General features: G+C 41.5%; 1 protein-coding gene across 1 annotated transcript in view; it reads right to left on the bottom strand.

Annotated features, from left to right (window-relative positions):
- STON2 (stonin 2) overlaps positions 1-27944 on the bottom strand; it is a 144604-nt gene that overhangs the window by 78561 nt on the left and 38099 nt on the right. Inside the window, exon 3 of the mRNA XM_080665585.1 lies at positions 27630-27908. Within this exon, the coding sequence (XP_080521711.1) occupies positions 27630-27908 (279 nt within the window). The remainder of the gene's footprint in view (positions 1-27629; positions 27909-27944) is intronic.

Raw genomic sequence — 27944 nt, 5'->3', positions numbered from 1 at the left:
ACGAGTCTTACAGTTCCACCCTTACCCTTACATTTTGTCCATTTTTAGTGGCAGGCCAACGAGCTCAAGATAACTCACCAACTTACACTGCAAAATTAGGTCTACAGCGGGTCAAGGGATAAGAGTGGATATGGAGTATATATGTATTTGTATATGAATGCGATAAGCCTCTGCACGCCTTGGTTGGACTGTAACTGGTGATTGTTACATGTGCAATTGGACATTTACCGGGGCTGCTGACATGCGATACAATGAAAAATGTCTCTAAGCGGAAAACGCACAGGGCTTGGCTTTATCTCCTTAGCCCTGAGCACCAAATTCAGCCTTTCAAAATCACTTCAGAAAGTCTCTTTTTTAGAAGTTAAGTTTTCTAAGACCATATATGCATAACCCAAGGACACAGGCAATAGTGTGGGGAAGGTCTGGGGTGGGGCAGGGATTGGGTGGAGGGGGGCAGAAGGAGGGGGGGAATGGGGAACATTTGTAATATTGACAACAAAAAATAATAAAGTAAAAACCAAGTTTTCAAATCAAGTTCCTAGTTTGTCTAGTTCATTGGCTTCCACTAGGTTTCTTCATGGTGTTGCAAAAGACTATTATAGCAAATTTACTGAGAAGTGTTGAAAACAAGTGTTGACAAGAGTATAGATAAGAAAGGAAGATTAAAAAAGAAATAAGGGTTTACTGAGTACCCATGAAATGTCAGCCACCTTTACAAATGGCTCATCCCCCACCGATCCTGAGAAATAGACAGTAGTCATATTTTATAGAGTAGAAAAGGGTCTCGGAGGTGAAGTTGCTGACCCAGAAGACTGAGTCAGTTCTCCTGGCTGGATTAAAATTACAGAGTTGGGTTAAAAAATAGGAAGAGAAAATTGAGATTTTAAGAGAGGAGAAAGAATAAATAGTACTATTTGTGGTATAGTATAAATACAAAACTACAGAGAATGTTCATTCTGTATTCTCTTAGGCATTTATGAAACAGGTAGCTTTTTTTCTCTGTCATGGTTCAACACCACTGTGGACGGAAAAAAAAAAGGGGGGCTCTATGGAAAGTAATCTCACAGGGTGAGATGATCATAAATTCCTAACTGGGCAGGTCACGGTGGATAGTCACACCCAGGAATATAACTTTAGTGAAAGGCTTACTTTTGCCTTAAGAAAGCCCTATCCAGGGATAAGTGGGGTAGGGGGAAGGGGCAAAAAAAAAAAAAAAAAAGAAAGCCCTATCTGTTATTTCTGTGTATCTAGGTTAACACACCTTTTTTCCCCCAGGTTTTAAAACTTTTTATTAGCATATTAAATAACTGGGCATTCTAATAATTAAAAGCATTTGAGCAACAACAAAAAAGGCACTCTGATTAAACTGCATTTTACAGCCTACAGGACACCTTGGACCAGGTCGGTTTTTACTCCAGATTTTACTGTTGTCCCACCCAGCTTCTTCCTCCACCAACACACAAGTTCTTTTCCTTCCCCGCCAGCCAGAGAGGCTGATGGGAGAGAGAGGCAGGTGCGGCCTTCGTTGTCAGCAGTTCTCTGGTGTGAAATGGGGCAGCACAGTCCTTTAAACTGATCCCAGCTCTTTGCATCTTACAAAGTTAAACAGCTAAAAGAAGTAAAACAAGAAGGCAATGCTTGTGGCACATACAATACATAGTGGCAGTGTGTGCCTCATTACGATTCGCCTGCTTGCTTCTCCTGCTCATTCATTTAGTATTTTGAAGGTGGTGGATTTTTCTCTTGCGTTTGTGTCTTCTTCAATTTCGATTTAATCGAATTTCTCAATCTCAGGAATGGGACTTACATTCCTCGGGTTGGTAAAGTCCCATGGCCTTAACCCAGTCCTGAAAAATGTGGAGCTGGGGCTTTAGTGGAGCTAAAATAGGACCAGTGTCCAGAGTTTCCGTTCCATGGGGGTGTGGGGTTCGATGTAGCATCAGGTTAGATTCAGTTCATCTGTCTATTGTGTGCCGTCTACATGGCTGGGGGCCACGTGGGCAAGGATAGCGCATGAGAGCTCCGCAAGCCAGGAGTCAGGTGCGAGCAGCAAGAGACAGAGCCACGACGAGAACTCCTTTGTTCAGGGGTTTAAACACTAAATCTTCCCACGTCTGCAGTGGGAAATGCTGGCTAAAAATTTACTAAAAATTTATTAAAAATTTTACCAGTCATATTAGAAATCCCAAGGCATCACAGGCAGGGTAACCAAAACAACTCCACTAGTAGACATCAAAACTATATAAGCCCTGGCCAGGTGGCTCAGTTAGTTGGAGCATCATCCTGTGCACCAAAGGGTTTGATTCCCGGTCAGGGCATGTTCGAGAGGCAACTGATTGATGTCTGTCTGTCTCTGTCTCTGTCTCTGTCTCTCTCTCTCTCTCTCTCTCTCTCCCTCTCTCTCTCTGTCCCCCCCCCTCCCCCCAAATCAATAAACATATCCTGGCATAAGGGTTTTTTTTAAACTATATAAGAAGAAAGACAAAGAGAAGATTTTAGGTTACTTTCAAAGAAATGATGATTAGGCCGATGATTGCTTTCCCAACAAGAGAAACCAATTCAGTGGCTGTCAATTAATCTTAGAGAAAGAAAAAAAATGAGAAAGAAACATATGACAGAAAGAAAACGTATCAGTATTTGATAATAAACATAAATGAAATAAATATTCCAACTAAAAGGAAGACCATCAGGCTGACTAAATAAATGAAATCCAAAGTGCTGTTTACAGAAGACACATCAGTAGGGAGTGTTCAGGAGGCAGCCGATTAATGATTCTCTCTCATCAATGATGTTTCTATCTCTCGCTCCTTCTCCCTTCCTCTCTCTGAAATAAATAAAAGCATATTTAAAAAAAAAAGAAAATCCAGATCAAGATGACGGTGCCCATTCCCTTCAATTCAATATCATATTTGTGGACAGAGCCTATGCAATAAGGCAGGAAGTGAAAAGGAGTAAAATAAAGAACAACCCAAAACTTTCATTATAAGTACCGGGCGCTAACCGATTGCACCACTGGAGCTCCCCAAAACTTTCATTATATGCAGATAATATTTTTGTGTACATAAAAAAACCAAAAGACCCTACTGATAAATTACCAAAGTAATAATTCTAACAAGGTACTAATATGTATATATAAATGAACTGTATTTCTGAAAAACAGCAAGAAATGTTTAGAAAATGAAACAAAATAGCATTTATAATAGCAACTAAAAATATGAAGCATACATAGTAATAAATCTAACAAAAGATGTGCAAGGCCTCAGGAGATAATTCTAAAGTTTATTAATAGACCATAGAGAAGAACTAAATGGAGAAATATACTATATTTAGGGATTGAAAGATATAACGTTGTGAAGATGTTAATTCTTCTCAAATTGGTTTATAGATTTATTGCATCCTCAATCAAAATCCTAGCATGGTTTGTTTTTTTCCCCCTCATATTAATGAGTAGCATCATGTTATTAGGTATGAATGAAATAGAATTTTAAAAATATACATATTTGAAACAATAAAATAATAGAAATCATACTGGGGAAATACTATATGAAAAAAGTTTTGATTCCTACTTCACACTATAGAGAAATCAATTCTTAGTGGACTGAAAGTCAAAGTGTGGAAGGCTACACAAGAAATATTTTAGGTGAACCAAGATGGCGGCATAGGTAAACACTAAACTGCTGCCTCGCACAACAATTTCAAAACTACAACTAAAAGACAAAACGTCTATTACCCAGAACCACGGGAAAGCTGGCTGAGTGGAAGTTCTACAACTAGAAGGAAAGAGAAAAGAGCACAGAGATGTGCACAAGCGCTGCAAAGCTGAGGTATGGAGGCGCGCGAATTGGGCTGGCGGCGGACGACTGGGAGAACTGCTTTTTTCAACCCGAAGGGAGACAAGCTCCTGATTACTCTGAACTCCAGTTTCTGGGGAGATGCTGGGGACCCAAACTCCTATGGGGAGAAGCAGGACCATTGGGTCGGAAAGTGAGGGTGGCTTTCTTGCAGAGGTGCGTGCAGCAATCATTGTTTACTGCGCTAAGGCGCGGGGCACGGGAACTTGGAAACGCGGAGATGCAGAGACAGTCGACTGGCAGCCATCGCTGTTTGCCACACCCTAGCCAAGTGACTCCCTGAGACCCCGCCCCACACAATCTACAAACCCACCCAAGCTCCACGCAGTGGCTTTTGCATATAAATGGTCTGCCCTATCGCAGCTTAACCTAACAAACTGCAGCTCTGGTCAGACAGCTCCAAAACCTCCAAACCCCAAGCAAAGAGGAGAAAACTGTAGTTCTCGCTGTAGCTCCTGTTGGATGGCCTCAGACAGCAGCTGACCTGCACCCCATTGGAGATCCAGAAGCTAGTGTATCTAGCGGTCAGTGTGAGACGACACCAGATTTCAACTACTCACATCCATAAGTGACACATTCAAGAGGCAGACTCAGTGAGCACCAAAGCCCCACTGAAGCAAGTCCTGCACCATAAACGTGTCTCCAGCACAGCAGTTCTTCCATTATAGACACAGAGGGTCCTCACAGCCAATTGGCCTGGAGGTCAATTCCTCCCAGTGTACCAACAGCAATCAAGGCTTAACTACACCAAGACTTTGCACTCAGCCCACAAAGGGGTGCACCAAGAGTGTCCACCTCAGGTGATAGGCTGAACCACTGGTCACCTACCACAGAAAACCACTCCATCAACACAGGGAAGCAGCAAAATGCGGAGACAAAAAAACATGTCACAAATGAAAGATATGGAGGAAAGCAAACTACTGGACATAGAGTTCAAAACCATATTTATAAGGTTACTCAGAATCTTCTAAAAATCCCTGAGGAACTTAGTGAGACCTTTAAGGATCTTAATGAGAATGCCAAAAAATGTAAAAGGACCAGTCAGAAATTAAGCATACACTGTCGGAAATAAAGAATATACAGAAATTCAACAGTAGATCAAAGGACCCCAAGAATCAAACCAAAGATCTGAAATATGAGGAAACAAAAAACACCCAACCAGAGAAACAAAAAGAAAAAAGAATCCAAAAATATGAAGATAGTGTAAGGAGTCTCTGGGACAACTTTAAGCATACCAACATCCGAATTATTGGGGTGCCAGAAGAAGAGAGAGAGCAAAATATTGAAAACCTATTAGAAGAAATAATGACAGAAAACTTTCCCTACCTGGTGAAAGAAATAGACTTACAAGTCCAGGAAGCGCACAGAACCCCAAATAAGAGGAATCCAAAGAGGACCACACCAAGATACATCATAATTAAAATGCCAAGGGCAAAAGACAAGGAGAGAATCTTGAAAGCAGCAAGAGAAAAACATTTAGTTATCTACAAGGGGTTACCCATACGACTGTCAGCTGATTTTCTCAACAGAAACTATGCAGGCCAGAAGGGAGTGGCAAGAAATATTCAAAGTGATGAACAGCAAGAACCTACAACGAAGATTACTCTACCCAGCAAAGCTATCATTCAAAGTTGAAGGTCAGATAAAGAGCTTCACAGACAAGAAAAAGCTAAAGGAGTTCATCACCACCAAACCAGGAATACATGAAATGCTGAAGGGTATTCTTTAAGAAGAGGAAGAAGAAGAAAAAGCTAAAGATAAAAATTATGAACAACAAAAAGACAACAAATACATACCTACCAACAAGTGAATCTAAAAATCAAGTGAATAAAAAATCTGATGAACAGAATGGACTGATGAATATAATAGAATCAGGGACATAGAAAGGGAGTGGACTGACAATTCTCAGGGGGAAGGGGGTGTGAGGGGCACGGGAAGAGATTGGACAAAAATCTTACACCTATGGATGAAGACATTGGCGGGGGGGTAAGGGCATGGGGTGGGGTGGGTAATCAGGTGGAGGGGAGCTATGGGGGAAAAAAAAAGAGGAACACCTTTAATAATCTGAACAATAAAGATTTATTTTTAAAAAAAGAAGAAATATTTTAGAAGACATATAGCTAAATATGCTCACAACTTCGGGGTAGGGATTTCTTTACCAAGGCACAGAAAGCACTAAGCATAAAAGAAAAATTTCATATCATTAAAATTAAGAAATTGTTTTCACCAAAAGGCACCATAGCCTTGGTTGGTGTGGCTCTGTGGTTAGAGCATTGACCCATGCACTGAAGGGTCAAAGGTTCAATTCCTGGTCAAGAGCATGTACCTGGGTTGCTGGTTAGATCCCGGGCCCTCATAGGGTGCATGCATGAGGCAATCAATCCATGTGTCTCACATCTATGTCTTTCCCTCTCTCTCTCCCCCCCTCCACCCTCCTCTCTTTCTCTCCCCTTCTTCTGTCTCTCCCTCCCACTCTCTATAAAAAAAAAGTGAGTGGAAAAAATGGGTGAGGATTAATAACAAGAACTAAAAAGAGAGTGAAAAGACCACCCACAGGGTAGGAGATAATATCTGCCATTAAATCCACAAGAAACTCCTAGAAATCAGCAAGAAAAAAGGGAGAAGCCCCAACAAGAATATACTTGAATAGGCATTTTATGAAAAAATCCAAATGGAAAAAAATAGATGCTCAACCTCATTAGTAATCTAAGAAATGCAAATTAAAACCACATGAAATACCATTCTCCTTACCTCCCTTTTCTATCTCCTTACCTCCCCATGACAAAGATAGAAATGACAATTCCAAGTGTAAGAGAGCAAGTGAGGCTGAAGCCTCTTTTATATATACTAGAGGCCTGGTGCATGAAATTCGTGCACAGGTAGGGTCCCTAGGCCTGGCCAGCAATCAGGGCCCATCAGGTTCCCCGCCTCCCGGCCTCCCCACCCCCTCCTTCCCTTGCTCCCTCAGCACCCTGCCACTGCTGCTGGTCACCCATCATGTTCTGTGCCGCCCCCTGGTGGTCAGCGCACATCACAGCAAGCATATTAGCCTTTTATTATATAGGATGGTTGAGGGGAGATAAATTGGTGTTAGCTGATAAAATTGAAGATAAACATACCCTACAGGACAGTAATTCCCCTCCAACTTTTTGTTGTTGTTGTTAATCTTCACCCAAAGATATTTTTTCCCCCCTTAGGGAGAGTGAGGGAAAAACAGAGAGAAATATCAATGTGAGAGAAACATATCGATTGCTTGCCTCCTGCACGAGTCCTGACCAGGGCCCAGGTCAGGGAGAAGCCTGCAACCAGGGTACGTGCTCTTGACTAGAATCGAACCCCAGGCCAACACTCCATCCACTAAATCAAATTGGCTAGGGCCCCTCCAACTCTTTTATACAAGAGAACCACTTACACATGTTCACCAGGGTTTATGTTTAGAATCCTTCCAGAAAAAAACCACACAAAAGGAATGCTCAAAGAAGCACATTCTTAATTCCCAGAAAAGTAGAAACAACTCAAATATCTACCAATAATGGAACAGAAAAATGAACTGTGGGATATTAATATAATGGAATTCACAGCAATGAAAACTAAGGGAACTATCATTACAGGTAAAAACATGGAACAATCTCACAGAATGTTGTGTTAAAAAAGCAAGCCATGAAATAATACATACAGTATTATTCCATTTGTATGAAGTTCAAAAACAGGTGAAATTCAATTATATCATTCTTAATACATGTGTAGGTAGTAGAGCTGTTAAAAATCTTAAGTAATGCGATTATTAACGCAAAATCCAGAACAGAAAAGCAGTGATGCGGAGGGAGGGAAGAGGATGATGACAACATTCTATTTATTAAACTGGGTGATGGGTTGAACTATTGTTCTTTATAATTTAATATACATTTAAAATAAATTCCTTTTATTAAAAAATAAAAATTTAATATACATTTAAAATATGTTCCTTAAAATAGTTAAGGTTTATTAAAACCACATATCAAAAGACTCCAATGACTTAGAAAGAAAGCTATTCCAATTATTTACATTTTCACATTAGATCTCTACATTTTTTAGATAACATTTTAATATTTCCCTTGAAAGAGAAAGATAGAGTAATGCAGCTGGGAGAGGTGCAGTCCCTACATCTCACAGACTGTTCTCATTTGGTCTAATGTACCTTAATTATCCACTTAGCAATCTTGGATGAATCCTTCTATTTAGGTTCTGAACTGAATGCCCTCAGGTAACAAAAGAGTTGAAGTACTGAGCCTGAACTCTTCTCCCCGGGGTGGGACTTTGGTAGCAGCAGGTTGCCCTCATCCCAGTGCTTCCCGGCCCCATTCATCCCGCAAGAAAAAAAGTGATGAAACATAGAAATCTGCCTCTCTCTCTCCTATGAGGTATGTACAAGGAGCTTGAATCTGGCCCTATAGCCTGGGGCAAGTTACTTAATCCATCTGTTTTCTGCCTGTTGACCTGTAAAATGGGGCTAAAAATAGAACGAACCTCATAAAGGGATTAGGTTAATAATGACAAAAAACCTGGAGAAGTGCTCAGCACAAAAGCAGTACTCAAACAGAATTCAGTAGTTGTTATCATTTCCAGACAAAATCCTTGAAATCTCCATTTGGATCTAACTTTCCGTGTCCAAAACTACGTTCCTGCAATCCCCTCCACACCAGCTCCTTCATCCTTTCAGGTTCTCAGATTGAAACCTTCCAGCCCTCCCTAAGTCTTCTCACATTCGGTCCATCACAACTTCCACTAGTCCCACCTCCAGAACATGTCTGAAATCCTATCCCTTCCCACCATCTCCCAGCTACCAGCCTGGTGCCAGCCACCATCCTCTCCTGCCTGGCTCATTTGCAAATGCCTCCCATCTGGTCTTTCTGCTTCTGCACTTGTCCTCAGCCACACGTTTCTTTTCTTTCTTTTTTTAAAATATATTTCATTGATTTTACAGAGGAAGGGAGAAGGATAGAGAGTTAGAAACATCGATCAGCTGCCTCCTGAATGCCCCCTTCTGGGGATCGAGTCCACAACCAAGGTACATGCCCTTGGCCAGAATCGAACCGGGAACCCTTCAGTCTGGGCCAACGGTCTATCCACTGAGCCAAACAGATTAGGGCCTCAGCCACAGTCTTAATAGAATTATCTGTTCAAACTTAAGTGCTCCAAACCCTCCACTGGTTCCCCATCTCACCCACAGTAAACGTGCAAGTCCTCACCGTGCCCTCTGAGCAGCTGTGTGGTCTGAGTCCCAGGACTCTGCCTGTCTCCTTCTCTTCTCCTCCCCCCACCCCCTGCACACACCCCTGGCCCGTTGCCTCCACTGCAGTCACACCCCAGGAACATGGTGTCCCTCAGAGACCGGTCACTTGTAGTTAGTTCCTTCCTCACTTGCAGTTTCTTCCGCCTGGAAGGCTCCTTCCCCAATTTCTGCAAGGTTGCTCCTTTACTTCTCTAAAGTCTTCACTCAAAAGTTGCAGCACAGAGAGACACTCCCTGGCCTTCTGTAAAATTTCACAGTCCCTCATTTTTTTCTCCTTCCCACATCCCACATTACCTAACACACTTACATTGTCTACTTCTTTATCGTGTTTCTGGAATGGCTCCCCCAACTGAACGCATGCTCCACGAGGCAGGAATATTCCTCATATCCCCAGTGACTTGAACAGTGACTGGCTCACAGTGGGGCTCAAGGCACCATTGGTTGAATGAATAATAAATGTATAAGTTATCAGCTTCACCAATACAGCAAATACTTTACTTCTCTTTCTCTTTCTCCTTTGGATCCTGGGTAGATGAACATTTTTATTACTTACATGCATTTTGATGTCATGTCCTTTATTTACACTTTGATGTCTACTCACTAGAGCTATGTATTTCCAACTATAAACATGCCTATCCATGAATCCAAAACAGATCAAATCACGGTCTTTCTGTGTGCCTCCCCTGCGATTTCACCGCTGGCAACGAGAAGCGGCTGTCCCAGGACTGGCTCCGAGGGACTCCTCTCACTCCACAAGGCTTCACTGGTAACAGATTGCCCAACCATTCGGCAGCCTCAGCTTGAAGAGAGCAGGGACTGTGGCCAACTTTCTCATAATTGCTTTCCCAGCGCCTAAATATTTGTTGCATGAATGAGCTAGTTAATGAATGAGTGCTTGCCTAGTGTACTGTGTTGTGTCCCACAAAGGGGGTCAGACAGGCCACAAGGCCCACCTGGGTGAGCTAGCACAGTCTCTGGAAAAGGATAATATTGACGTTCTAGTGAAATATTTCAAGGTCCCTTTTAGGTAGCTGTAAAAATCCATCACTGAGAGACCTTTTTTCCCCCATGACATGATGGTACCTTCAAATCCAACAAAAATATAATGGACAGTTTTAAGTGTGTTTTTTAAGGCAGCCCCCAGGAAAAGTATACGTGTGTTTGTACACATTCGGGATGGGGCAAAAGTAGGTTTACAGTTGTGAGTTTGAGAAATAGTTTATTCTTCTATTATTATTTATGAATTATTATATTATTTCCCATTCAAACAACTGTAAACCTGCTTTGCCCCACTCTGCATATATGTACATGTGTGTGTGCATATGTATGTATATGTTATTTTATGTGTATATGCTATGCCTCTGTGTACATGTATGTGGCATGTTTATGTATATGTATGTATGTGTGTATATGAATTGTGTGTAAACAATGGAAAATCAAAAACTGATGATAATAGTCTAGTCAGCTGATAAGAAAAGGGCATGATGAGAAAGAGACTGGCCTCGTTTCTTTACCTATTTTGTTAAAAAAAAAAAATTCACTTTATTGAGGAAGCCGTCCTTCACCCTAACAGCTCATTGGCCCCATAAACAGAAGTCACTTAGTCATTCCATAGCAGGTTTCATATAGTACATCTTTCACTTTTCATTCATTAATTCAACAAATGCTAAGTAAGCACCTACTAAGTTCCATGCACCATAGTCTGGGACAGAGTGTGAATGAGGTAGATAAAGTCCCTTCCCTCTACTGGGGAAGAGAGACAATAACCAAAGAAACAAATATATAACCTAGTTTTGGGTAGAGACATGGGTGTACACATTTAAAGTGGGGAAAAGCTGGGAGGAAATGCTTGAGCAGAGCTCTGAGTGAAAATGTGGAAGAGCTCTAAGGGATACAGGGAACAGCAAGAACAGAAAAGAGCTTGCTAGGAACAGCAAGAAAGGTGTCGATTAGAGCAGCGTGGAGCCCAGTGGAGAGTGCCCTGAGGAAGAAAGGCTCTGTCAAAACTCATTCCTGAGAACATCCCTGTCTGAGATGGATTCCAGAAAGGTCACGAATTACATTAAAAAGTGGAGAAGAGGAGAAACCAAGATGGCGGCATAGGTAAACACCTAAACTGCTGCCTCATACAACAATATCAAAACTACAACTAAAAGACAAAACAGACATCATCCAGAACCACAGGAAACCTGGCTGAGTGGAAATTCTACAACTAGAAGAAAAGAGGAAAGCACATTGAGACTCAGAGGAGCTGCAAAAGGCTGAGGTACGGAGACACACGCGTGCGGAGAGGACTGGTGGCTGTGTGCACGGTGGCTGAGTGCACGGCTGGCTTTCTAAAGCGGGAGGAAGAAGGAAGCTCCTGACAGCACTGAACTCCAGTCCTGGGCAAGACGCTAGGAAACCAGACTCATTCGAGGGGAATCTGGACTTTCAGGAAAAGAGAAAGCACATTGAGACTCGGGAGCTGCAGAAGGCAGAGGTTTGGAGGCGTGCATGCGCAGAGAGGACTGACTGCTGAATGCACGGGAGGCTGAGTGCGAGGCTGGCTTTCTAAAGTGGAAGGGAGACTGAAGCTCCCGACTGCGCTGAACTCCAGTTCCAGGCAAGTTTCTGGGAACCCCGACTCATTCGGGGAGAAACTGGACTGTCTGGCAGTGGGCGAAACTCGAGGGCGGCTTTCTCTCAGAGGTGCTTGCAGCGATTACCAAGGGACACTGAGACCCAGGGGTCTCATAGGGCAGGGCTAATGGGAAACCAAGGCTGTCTGCTCCACCCTGAAACTCCGCCCCATCCAAGCTGAGCATAGAGGCTTTTGCAATTTTGCAAGTCTTGTCTCATAAGAGTGTCTCCAGCACAGAAATTTTCCCAGCATAGACACAGATGATCCTTACAGCCAATTGGCCTGGAGGTTAATTCCTCCCAGTGATACCAACAACAATCAAGTCTTAACTACAACAAGGCTGAGCACACAGTCCACAAAAAGGTGCACCAAGAGTGTCCACCTCAGGTAACTGGGGAGGCTGAGCCACTGTGCCCTAAAGGACACCTATCACACAAAGCTAGAAACAGATCACAAATGAAAGAAATGGAGGAAAACAAACGACTGGATATAGAGTTCAAGACCACGGTTAAAAGGTTTTTTAAGAATTTCCTAGAAAAGGCCGATAAATTTAGCGAGACCCTCGAGGATATGAAAAAGGACCAACTAGAAATTAAACATACACTGACTGAAATAAAAAATATTATACAGAGACCTAACAGCAGACTAGAGGACTGCAAGAATCAAGTCAAGGAGTTGAAATACAAAGAAGCAAAAAACACCCAACCAGAAAAGCAAAAAGAAAAAAGAATCCAAAAATTTGAAGATAGTGTAAGGAGCCTCTGGGACAACCTCAAGCATACCAACATCCGAATTATGGGGTGCCAGAAGAAGATAGAGAGCAAGATACTGAAAAACTATTTGAAGAAATAATGACCGAAAACTTCCCCAACCTGGTGAAAGAAATAGACTTACAAGTCCAGGAAGCGCACAGAACCCCAAACAAAAGGAATCCAAAGAGGACCACACCAAGACACATCATAATTAAAATGCCAAGGGCAAAAGACAAACAGAGAATATTAAAAGCAGCAAGAGAAAAACAGTTAGTTACCTACAAGGGAGCACCCATACAATTGTCAGCTGATTTCTCAACAGAAACTATGCAGGTCAGAAGAGAGTGGCAAGAAATATTCAAAGTGATGAATAGCAAGAACCTACAACCAAGATTACTCTACCCAGCAAAGCTATCATTCAGAATTGAAGGGCAGATAAAGAGCTTCACAGAGAAGAAAAAGCTAAAGGAGTTCATCACCGCCAAACCAGTATTATATGAAATGCTGAAAGGTATTCTTTAAGAAGAGGAAGAAGAAGAAAAAGGTAAAGATAAAAATTATGAACAACAAATACATGTCTATCAACAAGTGAATCTAAAAATCAAGTGAATAAAAAATCTGATGAAAAGAATAAACTGGTGAATATAATAGAATCAGGAGCATAGAAAGGGAGTGGACTGACAATTCTCGGGGGGAAAGGAGTGTGGGAGGTGCGGGAAGAGACTGGACAAAAAGCATACACCTATGGATGAAGACAGTTGGGGGGAGGTAAGGGCAGAGGGTGGGGTGGGAACCAGGTGGAGGGGAGCTATGGGGGGCAAAAAGAGGAACAATTGCAATAATCTGAACAATAAAGATTTATTAAATAAATAAATAAATAAATAAATAAATAAATAAATAAATAAAATTCTCTTGCTGAGAAAAAAAAATAAAGTATAAGCTTACTAAGATTTTGAAGTCTAGTACAAATTGTAAGTCTTCATGTTATAATCAGCTGGGTGATATAAACCAAAGACTCACCATATTTTTTAAATTAAAATAAAAATGTGAAGCTTTTGCTGATTTAAAAAAAAAAAAGTGGAGAAGAACAATTCAAGGTATTAAAGGAAAAGAAGACCTCCTCTGTTGAGGAGGGATATAGATATGCATGCCAAATGCAGTGGGCCACAGCTACAGTCACCAAGGGTCTGGGATCTTATTCCACCCCCACCCACCACTCGCCCCCAGTGGCAGAATGAAAAACATAATAGAACTTACCCGCTGGACTGGGCTAGACTTCCCCAGGATTAAGTCTTTCAGCTGTCTCCCTGCCTCCCTCTTGAATGGCTGACATCATCCCTGGTTCTCCCCAAACAAGTGGCTCTTTCTCTGGTCCCAGATAATGAGCTTCCCCAGACACAATGGGAAGGCCTTAGCACAAGTCTTTGGGGAAGGCATTTGAAGCACAAGGGAATACAAGTATATGGCTTGGGCTGAGGGCCAAATGTTCCGGAAATAAAAGTTTTTTTTTTTTATGTTTGTAACTATGCATATCCTGCAGGATCTGCATAATGGGTCCAATTCAGCCTTGGCCTTGCTACCAAATGGCCATGTCCGCAGAGGAAGGTCAGTGCAAAGCGTGACAAGTGAACAGGAAGCCTCATGCTGATAATAATGCCTTAATTTTTTTTTAATTTTGAGGATGAACTTTGCTCTTCCAGTCAATTTGTCTGCATGTATTTGCAAACATAAGCGCGTGCGCGCACGCGCGCGCGCGCGCACACACACACACACACACACACACACACACACACTTGTATAATGCAAAAAATACGTAAAATCAGTCTTTGCTCTGAGAGAATCTTTGTAAAGCATGACCACTACAGTCTTCCTGGTGCACAATGGAATTTTAAAGCTTTCCTGGTGCACAATGGAATTTTAAAGCCAGAGAAGGCAAAATACTAAGCTAGGAAAAATCAGAAACACTATAGCTAAAGGCCCCAATGTGAATAAAATACTACCCGAGTCGAAGTTCATTTCAAAACAATTATTTTAGAGAACAATATAAAGATTCCATTTTTACTTGAACAGATTCACCAGAAGCTCACTTTTCAAAAACACTTTCATTCTGCTCGGGGTTTAACAGAATAGCTATGCATTTAGTTCAAGATTCAGCAAATGAGCCGAAACCGGTTTGGCTCAGTGGATAGAGCGTCGGCCTGCGGGCTGAAAGGTCCCGGGTTCAATTCCGGTCAAGGGCATGTGCCTTGGTTGCGGGCACGTCCTCAGTGGGAGGTGTGCAGGAGGCAGCTGATCGATGTTTCTCTCTCATCGATGTTTCTAGCTCGCTATCCCTCTCCCTTCCTCTCTGTAAAATATCAATAAAATATATATTAAAAAAAAAAAGATTCAGCAAATGAGTTTTCAGTTAAATTTCTCTATATTTTTCACCATGTAATGCAGATTGATCATATGGCATCTTCACACTGGAGATGTGAACAGTCTTCTTGTGGCTGATTTAAGTCTTAAGTATTTGACACTTAAAACTCTAATAAAAATCTTTCTAAAGATAATATTTATCAACATAGTCTGAGCCGAAGTGGTCTTCTTAAGCCAAAGAGATATGAATCCCAAAGTTGGCCTACACCAAATTTCAGGAAAGGGAGGAAACAATTTTTACAGAAGATTCAAGGGGCATGATTTTATGTGCCCTCTCACTCTAGTATCCTCAGGTCCAAGGAGTTGATGCCAGTTGTCTTTCCTATACATTTGGTTATAGAAAGGCTTTGTCACTCAACTGCTTTTATTAGTATTTTTTTCCTAAGGGAGATCTGTATCTCTTTTCCCCCAGACCAACCACAATGGCACTTAATTCACTGCAAATCCTGCCCTAGTTGAAATCCAAAAGAAACTTGTTCCCTTGATGGATGTAAGCATTTCTGGAGTTGTTTTCCCCACCAGCTGTAGTTCCAGGTTACACAATCAACCTTGGTATGCTTCAGTGAACAATAAACTAAGTAGCCAGGTCACCAGGGTGGGGACTAGCAACTCCCTGGCTTCCTTAAGCTCCCAGCTCAGCTTCTGATATTTAAATGCCACAAAAATAAGAGATTTAACACTAGTGACAGTCTCTTTGTCCCTAACTCCACCATGTCTACAGCCTCCTTGCATTTTAATTAGGGCCAATAGTACATTCCCATTCCAGGCTGAAATCCAATGCTCCCCAGGCTTTATTCTTAGGTGGCACAGCTTAAAGGATAAATTCTTTGTGTGTGTGTGTGCTTCATCTGCCCGAAAAACTGGGAGGAGTGAAGGCATGGGAACTGGGGTAAGAAGAGGAACATCCCAGAAAAACATTTCTTCACCTGGCTACTCTGTGTGTGTGTGTGTGTGTGTGTGTGTGTGTGTGTGTGTGTTCTTTCTTTCCTAACTTCTCTTTGCAAGCCAGATGTTAAGGCATGGAACAGCTGGCTAAGTAAGGCTCCACCTTCTGCTTCTGGAAATCCAGACTAGGAACAGCGCTAATTGTTCTCATTGATTCTCTTTTTTTGGTCCTCCCACCTATTTCTCTTAGGCCAAATCACAATCTTCTCATATAAGGATATTCACAGAGAAGCTGCATAGGATGGATCCAAGACATACATTTTCCCTTTCTCCTGACACAGAGACCTCTGACTTATCAGAAGTGCTGGGCATTTAATACAGGCAAATGGGACATGAGGAATGAAATGGAAATTGCAACTATCTTATAGGAAAAAGTCTGTTTGTTCTAGTGATACGTAGGTGACTGGGAAAATGGCTGAAGCCAAAACTCTTCCCATGGAGCCCTTTTTTCTGGCTGAACTTCACTACCTGCTCTGCATGGAGACACACCTACACATTCCACCATTCTCCATAGGTTCAATTTCTGCATGTTTAAATACAACAGATCAAATATCTTGCTTACTCAATTCCAATTCATTCATGTGTTATCCATTCCAACAAAATTTATACTTGATATACTGAAGCTTAGCCCAATATAGATCCAGGATCTGACTGATGTAAATTCATAAGCTAAGAGAAGCATTTTTAGAATGGGTAAATGAGAAATTGATAGTTCTTTTCTATATTATCAGATTAGACTAAAAAACACCAGTCACTCATTTTATATAAGCTGCCCTCCCCACCCCCAGTTTTTTCCAGGTGGGCACTACTGATCTGGGGCAAAACTGAGTAAGAGTTCTGGGGGAGAATTACAAGCAAATGAAGGGAGACATACAAAACATGTCTTATTACAACTAGTGCTGGGATTAGGATGAGATGTGTGTGCAGTCATGCAAGTGTTGGGGGATCTGCTTTTAAAATATTAATATTTTATTCGAGGACTTTTTTTGTATTATCTATATTAATAAAAGGGTAATATGCTAATTAGACCGGGTCGACCGGACATCTTCTGGACGAACGGCTTCCTTCCGGACAAAGCCACAATGGCAGGGGCCGAGGCAGAGGCAGTTAGGGGCGATCAGGCCAGCAGGGGGGCAAGCAATTAGGGAGCAACCAGGCCAGCAGGGGAGGGCAGATGGGGGCAATCAGGGTAGCAGGAGAGAGCAGTTGGGGGCAATCAGACTGGCAGGGGAGGGCAGGCCTAAACCAGCAGTCAGATATCCTCTGAGAGGTCCCAGATTGGAGAGGGTGCAGGCCAGGCTGAGGGACACCCCCGCCGTGCACTAATTCCGTGTACCGGGCCTCTAGTTTTCATTATAAACATTTAAAAATAATTTTAACTTTTTAAATTTATTTCTTTAATTGAAAAATTTTTAAACCTAATTATTTTTCTAGGTAACCATTTTTCTTTAAGACAACCATTATACTTTGATATGGAGAAGAAGTATTGTATGCATATTTCCCAACCTGTCACAGATAATATTAAAGAGATATACTTAAGAATCATGATTTAAGGGGAGGAAAAAATGGTGGCAGAATAGACAGACATGTCCCGAGCCTTGTCCCAGAGCAGATAGAAAGAACAGCTGAGGGTCGCACGGGGAGTGTTTGTTGGTGAGTTGAGGGACAGCTATACTCCAGGAGATGGTGGGGGACTGCTGGATGGGGCTCCCCTGACCAGGCAGACCCCACTGCTGCTGGGTCCCCTCCCGGAGCGACCGGCTTAGATGCAGAGACCGCGCCATCTAGAAGGGGAAAGTGAATGTTATCGGAAGCCTGAAAATCTACAACTACGGCACCCACCAAACAGCTGTGAACCACAGAACACCGGTCCCCAATTGGCGCAAACACATGGATTCAGAGGAGCTCTACACTCCATCAAGGAAAGGTCAGATTTCGCCTGGGATAAGGTGAGGTCTCTGCTCCCAGCAGGAGAGAGAAACGCGTGCACTGTGGGAGCTAGAGGACCTGGGGAAGTCTGCGCCTAGAAAAATCCGTGGCTGTTGGGGCTGGTGTGATCCATGAATGTGGAAGGGGGTCCTCAGAGCTGCTCACAAAAAGGAACTCTTAAAAGCAACCCATTTTGATCTGATGCAAAAGGACAGCCTAAAATTTTTAAAGGGTGCCAGCTGCTTAGCCCCAAGGGGGAAAAAAGACTGCACAGACTTGCACACAGCCCCGGAGTTTGCACACTTACGCTGGCTCTTTTTTTTTTCTTTTTCTTTTTCCTTTGCTTCTGATTACTAAGCCCAATACATAGGATCACCCAATTGGGGACACCCTAAAAGACTGCAGGGGAAAGTTGTTTTTCTGGAACCTGGGGATCAGAGCGGGGAATAACCATCAGAGAACCAGCTCTGGGGCAACCTACTCCCACAAACGGGTATTGAATGCCACAGGGAAAGCAGGATCTAAGCACTGGCTAGAGAGGACGTAAAGACCCGGAGGTCAAGCCAAAAACACAGCTACCCAGGGGTTGAATCACAAATTGACTCTTGTGTAAACACAAATAAAGGAATACTAGAAATTAAGACACACTGCCTGTTTAAAAATCAGGACTGGCTTACAACACTGAGGAGCAGTGGAACGCAGGGAACTGCAAAACTGTCCTGACTAGGAAACAGGCGTGCCAAACAGAACAGTAGAGGAAGTGAATGACCTTCACTACTGCACATTTTTATTTTATTTTTATTTTTTTTTTCATCTTTTACTTAAGAAGCTAATTTTTTTTGTTTTTTCCTCACTTGATTTTACCTTTTTAATTATTACATTTTTATTTTCAATCAGTATTATTACTACTACTATTTTACCTTTTTTTTTTTTAAAAAAAGTATCATTTTATTTTCTCTTTATTTTACTTTGGGATTAGTGTTCTACATTCTATTTTCATCTTCCCTTTAGCATCATTTTACTCTATCTCAACTTTACCTTTATGCCATCACTCTCTTCCTAACTTTTCCCCTTTTGTTGTCCTGTTTCTCTTACCCTTTTCCTGTTTAGATTTTCCCTATTCTTTCTTTTTACCCCCTGTTAAAATTTCACCCTACTTACATATATAATTTCCAATCCCCTGCTCCAAGTCCATGCACACCTCTCTCTTCTCTGTCTTCACTATCCAAAAAGTTGTTTTTCTCTCTGTCCTTTTGTTGTTGTTTGCTTGATTGTTGATTATATTGATTTTTTATGCTTGTTTGTGAGATTGTTTTGCTTATTCTTTTTGTTTTGTTTTTGTTTGTTTTTTACTTCTGTTTTCCCTCACCTCATTTGATATTATTTGTTGTTTGTATTCATCTCCAGGTACTTGTTGCTGGCATTTGTTGGCATTTAGTGGCTGTTCTATTGGAGTTTTCTCCCCATATATATAGTTTGTTCCCCTCTTCTTTTGTATTCTCTTTCTTTTCTCTCTTACTTTTCTTTTCCTTTTCCCAATTTCATTTTTGCACTCCTTTTTTTTCTTTTTCTTTCTATTCTCTTCTTCTTTCTCTCCTATCCTCTAATTTGCCTTTCTCTGGTGGTCACCTTTATTTGGGGTTATTAATATCGTGAATACATTTCTGTTCAGTGCCTTGTGCGTTGTACCTGGTTGTGTTGTATTTTGTGCCTTTAAATCAACGCAGGAGAGAGAGAACTACATAACCAGACACCCGGAGAAGAGAGACCATGGGGAGACAAAGACACAGCCCACATATGAAAGAAAAGCAGGCATCACCAGAAAAGGAAGTAAACGAAATGGAGGCAAGCAACCTGCCAGAGAGAGAATTCAGAGAAATGGTCATAAGGTGGATAAAAAGAATGGACGACAAATTCGTCAATATGTGTAAAAACCAAGAGGAAATGAAGAAGAACCACGAAGAAATAAAAAATGACATCGCTGCTGTAAAGAACTCAATAGAAAGCATCAAGAGTAGACTAGAAGGAGCAGAGCACCGCATCAGTGAGCTAGAAGACAAGGTAAGAAAAAATACCCAAGTAGAGCAGCTTCTAGAAAAAAAAATTAAAAAGTAGGAGGAGAGCCTAAGGGAACTTTGGGACAACACGAAACAAAACAACATCCGCATAACAGGGGTTCCAGAAGGAAAGGAAACTGAGCAAGGAATAGAAAACCTTTTTGAAGAAATAATGACAGAAAACTTCCCTGATATAGGGAAGAAAAAACCCACACAAATCCAAGAAGCTCACAGAGTCCCAAGCAAAATGAACCCCAAAAGACCGATGCCAAGGCACATTATAATTAAACTGGCAAACACCAACGACAAAGTAAGAATCTTAAAAGTGGACAGAGAGAGACAGAAAGTTACCTACAAAGGAACCCCCATCGGACTAGGGACTTATTTCTCAATAGAAACTCATCAGGCCAGAAGGGAATGGAATGAAATATACAAAGTCATTCAAAGGAAAGGTCTGAATCCAAGAATACTATACCCAGCAAGGCTATCAATCAAAATTGAAGGTGAAATCAGGAGCTTCACAGACAAAAAAGGACTAAGGGAATTTATTACCACCAAACCAGCAATGCAAGAAATGCTAAAGGGTCTGCTGTAAAAAAAAGAAATCGGAAGCGAAGAAGGAACACAGGGGTAAAGAATAAAAATGGCGACAAATAAGCACCTATAAATAATAACTTTAAATGTAAATGGATTAAATGCCCCAATCAAAAGACATAGGGTAATGGATTGGATAAGAAAATACGACCAATATATCTGCTGTCTACAAGAAACCCACCTCAAAAAAAAAAAAGACACACACAGACTGAGGGTGAAGGGATGGAAAAAGGTTTTTCAGGCGAATGGAAATGAAAAAAAAGCTGGGGTAGCAATACTTATATCTGACAAATTAGATCTCAAAGTGAAGGACATAACAAGGGATAAGAAAGGCCACTTCATAATACTAAAAGGAGCAATCCAACAAGAAGAAATAACTCTGGTAAACATATACGCACCCAATACAGGAGGCACCCAAATACATAAAAAAATTCCTGGAGGATATCAAGGGAGAGATTGACAGCAATACAATCATAGTAGGAGACTTTAATACCCCGCTATCACTATTGGACAAATCCTTTAAACAAAAAATCAGCAAAGAAACATCAATCCTAAATGACTCACTAGACCAGATAGACCAGATAGAATTAATTGACATCTTCAGAACAAAGCCACAGAATATACATTCTTCTCAAGTGCACATGGGTCATCTTCAAAGATAGACCATATTTTGAGTCATAGGCAAAGTCTCTTCAAATTCAAGAAGATAGAAGTAATATCAAGCATCTTCTCAGATCACAGTGGCATAAAACTGGAAATCAACTACAATAAAAACAATCCAAAAAAATCAAACACATGGAGACTAAACAGCATGCTATTAAACAATGACTGGGTTACCAGAGAGATCAAGGAAGAAATAAAAAACATCATGGCAACAAATGACAATGAAAACACAACAATCCAAAATCTATGGGACACAGCGAAAGTACTCTTGAGAGGGAAGTTCATAGCTGTACAAGCCTACTGCAAAAAACAAGAAACAATGGTAATAAATTACCTAACCCTACAACTCAAAGAGTTAGAAAGAGAGCCACAAGAAAAGCCCAGTGTAAGCAGAAGGAAGGAAATAATAAAGATCAGAGCAGAGATAAACGACACTGAGACAAAAAAAAACACAATACCAAAGATCAACAAAACCAAGAGCTGGTTCTTTGAAAGGATAAGCAAGATTGATGAACCTCTAGTCAGGCTCACCAAGAAGCAAAGAGAGAGGACCCAAATAAACAAAATCAGAAATGAAAGAGGAGAAATAACAACAGACCCCACTGAAATACATAGGATCGTTAAAAAATACTATGAACAACTCTATTCCAACAAACTGGACAACCTGGAGGAAATGGACATATTCCTAGAAAAATATAACCTTCCAAAACTCAATCAGGAAGAATCTGAACATCTCAATAGGCCAATAACTATGGAAGAAATTGAAGCAGTCATCAAAAAGCTTCCAGCAAACAAAAGCCCGGGGCCAGATGGCTTCACAGCAGAGTTTTACCAAACATTCAAGGAAGAACTAAAACCTATCCTCCTCAGACTATTCCAAAAAATTCAAGAGGAAGGAACACTTGCAAGCTCATTCTATGAAGCCAGCATCACCCTAATACCAAAACTAGATAAAGACAACACAATGAAAGTGAATTACAGGCCAATATTCCTCATGAACATAGTTGCCAAAATCCTCAACAAAATTCTAGCAAATCGGATCCAGCACTACATCACAAAGATCATACACCATGACCAAGTAGGATTTATCCCAGGAATGCAAAGATGGTACAATATCCGCAAATCAATAAACGTGAAACATCACATAAACAAATTGTGAGATAAAAATCACATAGTCATATCAATTCATTCAGAAAAAGTATTTCACAAAATCCAACACCCTTTCTTGATAAAAACTCTCAACAAGGTGGGAATAGAAGGATCATACCTCAATATAATAAAAGCCATATATGATAAACCCACAGCTAACATCATACTCAATGGGCAAAAACTAAAACCATTTCCCCTAAGAACAGGAACAAGACAGGGATGCCCACTCTCACCACTCCTGTTTGACATAGTGCTGGAAGTATTAGCCATTGCAATTAGACAAGAAGAAGAAATAAAAGGCATCCAAATTGGAAAAGAAGAAGTGAAGCTGTCCTTATTTGCAGATGACATGATATTGTACATAAAAAACCCAAAAGACTCCATCAAAAAACTAATAGACTTAATAAATGAATTCAGCAATGTAGCAGGATACAAAATTAATGCCAAGAAATCTATGCCATTTCTATACACCAATAGTGAACTTATAGAAAGAGAGACTAAAAAAGCCATCCCATTTACCATCGCACCAAAAAATTTAAGATACCTGGGAATAAACTTAACTAAGGAAGTAAAAGACCTATATGCAGAAAACTACAGGACACTGAAAAAAGAGATAGAGGAAGATGTAAACAGATGGAAGAACATACCATGTTCATGGATTGGTAGAATCAATATCATTAAAATGTCCATACTACCCAAAGCAATCTATAGATTCAATGCACTCCCCATTAAAATACCAATGGCATATTTCACAGACCTAGAAAGAACTCTCTAAAAATTCATCTGGAATAAAAAAAGACCCCGAATAGCCATAGCAATCCTGAGAAAGAAGAATAAAGTAGGTGGGATCTCAATACCAGATTTCAAGCTGTACTACAAAGCCACTGTTCTCAAAACAGCCTGGTACTGGCACAAGAACAGACATATAGACCAATGGAATAGAATAGAGAATCCAGATATCGACCCAAACCACTATGCTCAATTAATATTTGACAAAGGAGGCATGAACATACAATGGAGTCAAGACAATCTCTTCAATAAATGGTGTTGGGAAAATTGGACAGATACCTGCAAAAAAATGAAACTAGACTACCAACTTACACCATACACAAAAATTAACTCAAAATGGATACAGGATTTAAACATAAGACGGGAAACCATAAAAATACTAGAGGAATCCACAGGCAGAGAAATCTCAGACATATGCCGAAGCAATTTCTTCACCGATACCGCTCCTAGGGCAATGGAAGCTAAAGAGAAAATAAACAAATGGGACTACATCAAAATAAAAAGCTTTTTCACAGCAAAAGAAACCATCAACAAAACAACAAGAAAGCCCACTGTATGGGAGAACATATTTGCAAATGTTATCACTGATAAAGGTTTAATCTCCAACATCTACAGGGAACTTATACAACTTAATAAAAGGAAGATAAATGATCCAATAAAAAAATGGGCAATGGACCTAAATAGAATCTTTTCAAAAGAAGACAGAAGGAAGACCAAGAGAAATATGAAAACATGCTCAAAGTCACTAATTATCTGAAAGATGCAAATCAAAATGACAATGCGGTACCATCTCACACCTGTCAGAATGGTAACCATCAACAAATCAACAAACAAGTGCTGGTGAGGATGCGGAGAAAAAGGAACCCTCCTGCACTGCTGGTGGGAATGCAGACTGGTGCAGCCTCTGTGGAGAACAGTATGGACTTTCCTCAAAAAACTAAAAATGGAGCTCCCACTTGACCCAGTAATCCCACTTCTAGGAATATATCCCAAGAAACTAGAAACACCAATCAGAAAGGATATATGCACCCCTATGTTCATAGCAGCACAATTCACCATAGCTAAGATTTGGAAACAGCCTAAATGCCCATCAGCAGAGGAGTGGGTTAGAAAACTATGGTACATCTACACAATGGAATACTACGCTGCTATAAAAAAGTAGGAATTCTTACCATTTGCAGCAGCATGGATGGACCTGGAGAGCATTATGTTAAGTGAAATAAGCCAGGCAATGAAAGAAAAATACCACATGATCTCACTCATTTATGGAAAATAAGGAACATTATAACCTGATGAACAAAAAGATAGATACAGAGGTAGTAAAGCACCAAACAGACTGTCAAATTACAGCGGGAAGGCTGGGGAGTGTTGGGGAGGGAGGGAAATAGATCAACCAAAGGACTTGTATGCATGCATATAAGCACACCAATGGACACAAGACACTGGGCGGGGGGGGTGGGATGAGGGCATGCGACAGGGGGTAGGGGAGGCTGGGGGAAGGTCAACGGGGAAAGAAAAGGATATATATGTACTAATATATGTAATATTTTAAACAATAAAAATATTTTTAAAAAACAATAATGATTTAATAAAATAAGAATTTGTACTACTTCATCAAGAATATTAAGTGAGACTGACTTTTTTAAGTAAGTACACAGTGCCAGAAGTTTTACTCACCATTAATTTTGTACCATAAATGCCAATGCTAATACAGTGAAAAAGGTAAATAACATCTGAGAGTTATAAAAATCATTCTGATTCCATACACCCCCTGAACGGGTCTTCAGAATCTCCCTGGATCTATAGACTACACTTTGAGAACTGCTGCCTTAAAGGGTAAGATTTTTGTTTTGTTTTTTAATCCTCACCTGAGGATATGGTTGTTTTTTTTATTTTAGAAAGAGAGAAAGGAAGCGAGAGATAGAGACAGAAACATCAATTAGTTGCTTTCTGTACTCGCCCTGACCAGGGATTAAACCCACAACAAGGTATGTGCCCTGACCGGGAATTGAACTCACAACATTTTTGATGCATGGAACACACTTCAATCATTTGAGCACCCAGCCAGGGCCATAAGCTTTTAACACTATCCATAACATTATCCGTTAACTGCCGAAACTGGTTTGGCTCAGTGGATAGAGCGTCGGCCTGAGGACTGAAGGGTCCCGGGTTCGATTCCGGTCAAGGGCATGTACCTTGGTTGCGGGCACATCCCCAGTGGGAGGTGTGCAGGAGGCAGCTGATCGATGTTTCTCTCTCATCGATGTTTCTAGCTCTCTATCCCTCTCCCTTCCTCTCTGTAAAATATCAATAAAATAAAAAAAAATAAATAAACATTATCCATTAACAGGCTAGGATCCTCAGTCAAATGGGGGCAACATAGTTATGGTTATGCCCAGTTAGTTTGCAAAAATAAGTGGTGAAGAATTGAAGCAAATTGACTCATCTGTCATATAAATAGTTCTGAGCAATATTTAAGGCTAAAGACCAGGTGTGAATGAACAAGATGTGAAAGAATCTGAATGCCGTGAATATAATCAATGACCATTTTAGGGCAAATGAGTGGAGAAATACCACCCCACCCTTCCCTCACCTCCCAGCCTCCCAGGAATGAGGGAGCAGAGGAAACTACAGCTCGGCTGGCAGACCCACGGAATGTACCACTGAACATGCCTAGGCTGCTCTGAGATCCTGGGGCCTGCCTGCCTGCCTGCCTGCGTCGGAAGCTTTCTTCTGACACTTCCCAGCAAAGCCTTGGGCAACTTCCAAAACCACTGTCTTATCAGTCTCCTCATGTGTAATATGAATATAATATTAATACCTTCCTCACATGATTGTGGTAAGGAGTACAAAGCTTTGAGAGTAGTGCCTGGGAGAGTAAGCACTCAGTACACGTTATCTTACTAAAAATAAGAAACATACTGTGTATTGATTCACTGCCCAGCACTCGGGAACTTTCGCCACATTTATAAGTGCTTCATCAGCCCCTTGTCTCTCCAGTGTCAGGTGTTAGAAAAGGTTACTGCCTCCCTCCAGCTAGACTGGGAAGCGTGTCTGGACCTGTCACTTCATCCTTGCTGCTTTTAGGGCAGACGCTTTCTCACCAACAAGAGAAATCTAACGCTTAAATAGGAAAACGCATACATTAATGGGCAAACTGGTATGTAAAAGTGGAAGTGTTTATTACATGGTAGAATTATGCTTCATCTTTTCCTAAAATTGTTTTTACTGGTGTTAAAGGCCTGTCTGAAAAACAAAGGGATTGTTTTTAAAAAACTGAAACGAGCAAAACATTTAACTTACCAACAGAAAAACTTATCAGCCTTGCTTTTTTGCTCTTCTCTGTGGCAGACAAAATAATGCTCCCCACAAAGGATGCCCACACCTAATACCCAGAACGTGTGAGTAGGACACCTTATACAGCAAAAGGAACTTTGAGCTGGGGAAATTATCCAGGATGAGTCTGGGGGGCCCAGGGTAATCACAAGGGTCTTTAAACTGCAGAGAGAGGCAGGAGTCAATTAGAGAGATGTGCACAGAACAAAGGCGCAGAGAAATGCAGCACTGCTAGCTCCTGAGACAGAGCCTGGGGCACATGTCAAGGAATGTGGGTGGCTGCTAGCAGCTGGAGAGTACAAGGAAACCCATTCTGCCCGAGTGCCTCCTGAAAGGAATGCTGGCCTGACAACACCGGGATTTTAGCCGAGTGGCGTTCAGGTTGGTCTTGTGAGCTACAGAACTGTAAAATAATAACCCTGTGCTGTTTAAGCCACTAGGTTGGTAGTAATGTGTTACCAAGGTCACCCTTGCAGCCAGGTTACTAGGTGAGGACTAGCAACTCCTCTGGCTTCGCCAACCTCTCTAGTGCAGCTTCCAGCCATTGAGATCCCACAAAATCAGGTACTTAGCACTAAAGACAGTGCCCCTCTTGAAGATTTGGATTCAAGAGGTTTGGGACACAAAAATATCCATATTTAACTGGTGATTCTATTAGAGATGGTTGGTGGTCTACACTCAGAGACATTCATTTCTACTCTTAAGGAGTTTACAATTTAGGTGCAGAGTAAATGCAATTCTAGTCCCTAATATTTAAAGAAATATGTATACCTCCCAGACAGGTCAATAGCCAGGGACAAGGGTGTAAGGCTGGAAATGGCCCAGAACACAGAAATCCTTCCATATGCTGATGCTGACAAAAACGGTTTGCAGCCCAGCCGGCAAGGCTCAGTGGTTGAGCCATTAACCTATGAACCAGGAGGTTACAGTGCGCATGCCCAGGCTGCAGGCTTGATCCCCAGTGTGAGGCATACGGGAGGCAGCCGATCAATGATTTTCTCTCATCATTGATGTTTCTAAATCTCTCTCACTCTCCCTTCCTCTCTGAAATCAATAAAAATATATTTAAAAAAAAAAAAAAAACACAAAAAGGGTTTGTAGAATTAAGCCAAATGAGACCTCTGCCTGCTCTCCCCTCTGTGGCCAGTGCTTCAGGCTTGGGAGCAGGTCAAGTAGACCTGGCAGCCTTCTACACTCTCATGGAGAAACAGACCTGAGCCGGATCCCTTCCTGGCCTCCCACCTGTCCCACCTGTTTCTTTAGGAGGAGGTGGTGAAGTGCTGGTCCAGGGCGTGTCATCTTCAAATTGAACCCAGTTGCTGATGGCTGAGGCCAGGTCAGGTGGGGGATGCTCAGGGCTCCCAGGAGGAGAGGCCGCTTCAGAGATGAGGCCCATCTTCTCGGAGGAGTCATCCTGCTCCGAGTGGGAGAGGTCCTGAGAGCCTCCATCCGCCACGTGGTTCTCCCCGGAGGAGCTCTCAGACTGGTCTGAGGATGATGACCGTCCCGGGAGGTGCTCTTCGGTGGCCCCTGAAACAGACACCAGACAGCACATCACTTCACGTG

The sequence above is a fragment of the Plecotus auritus genome (genome assembly GCF_963455305.1).
Source record: "Plecotus auritus genome assembly, chromosome: 1".
NCBI classification, from domain to species: domain Eukaryota; kingdom Metazoa; phylum Chordata; class Mammalia; order Chiroptera; family Vespertilionidae; genus Plecotus; species Plecotus auritus.
Note: the sequence above shows the minus strand (reverse complement) of the source record. Positions and strands in the feature narration are given on the sequence as shown.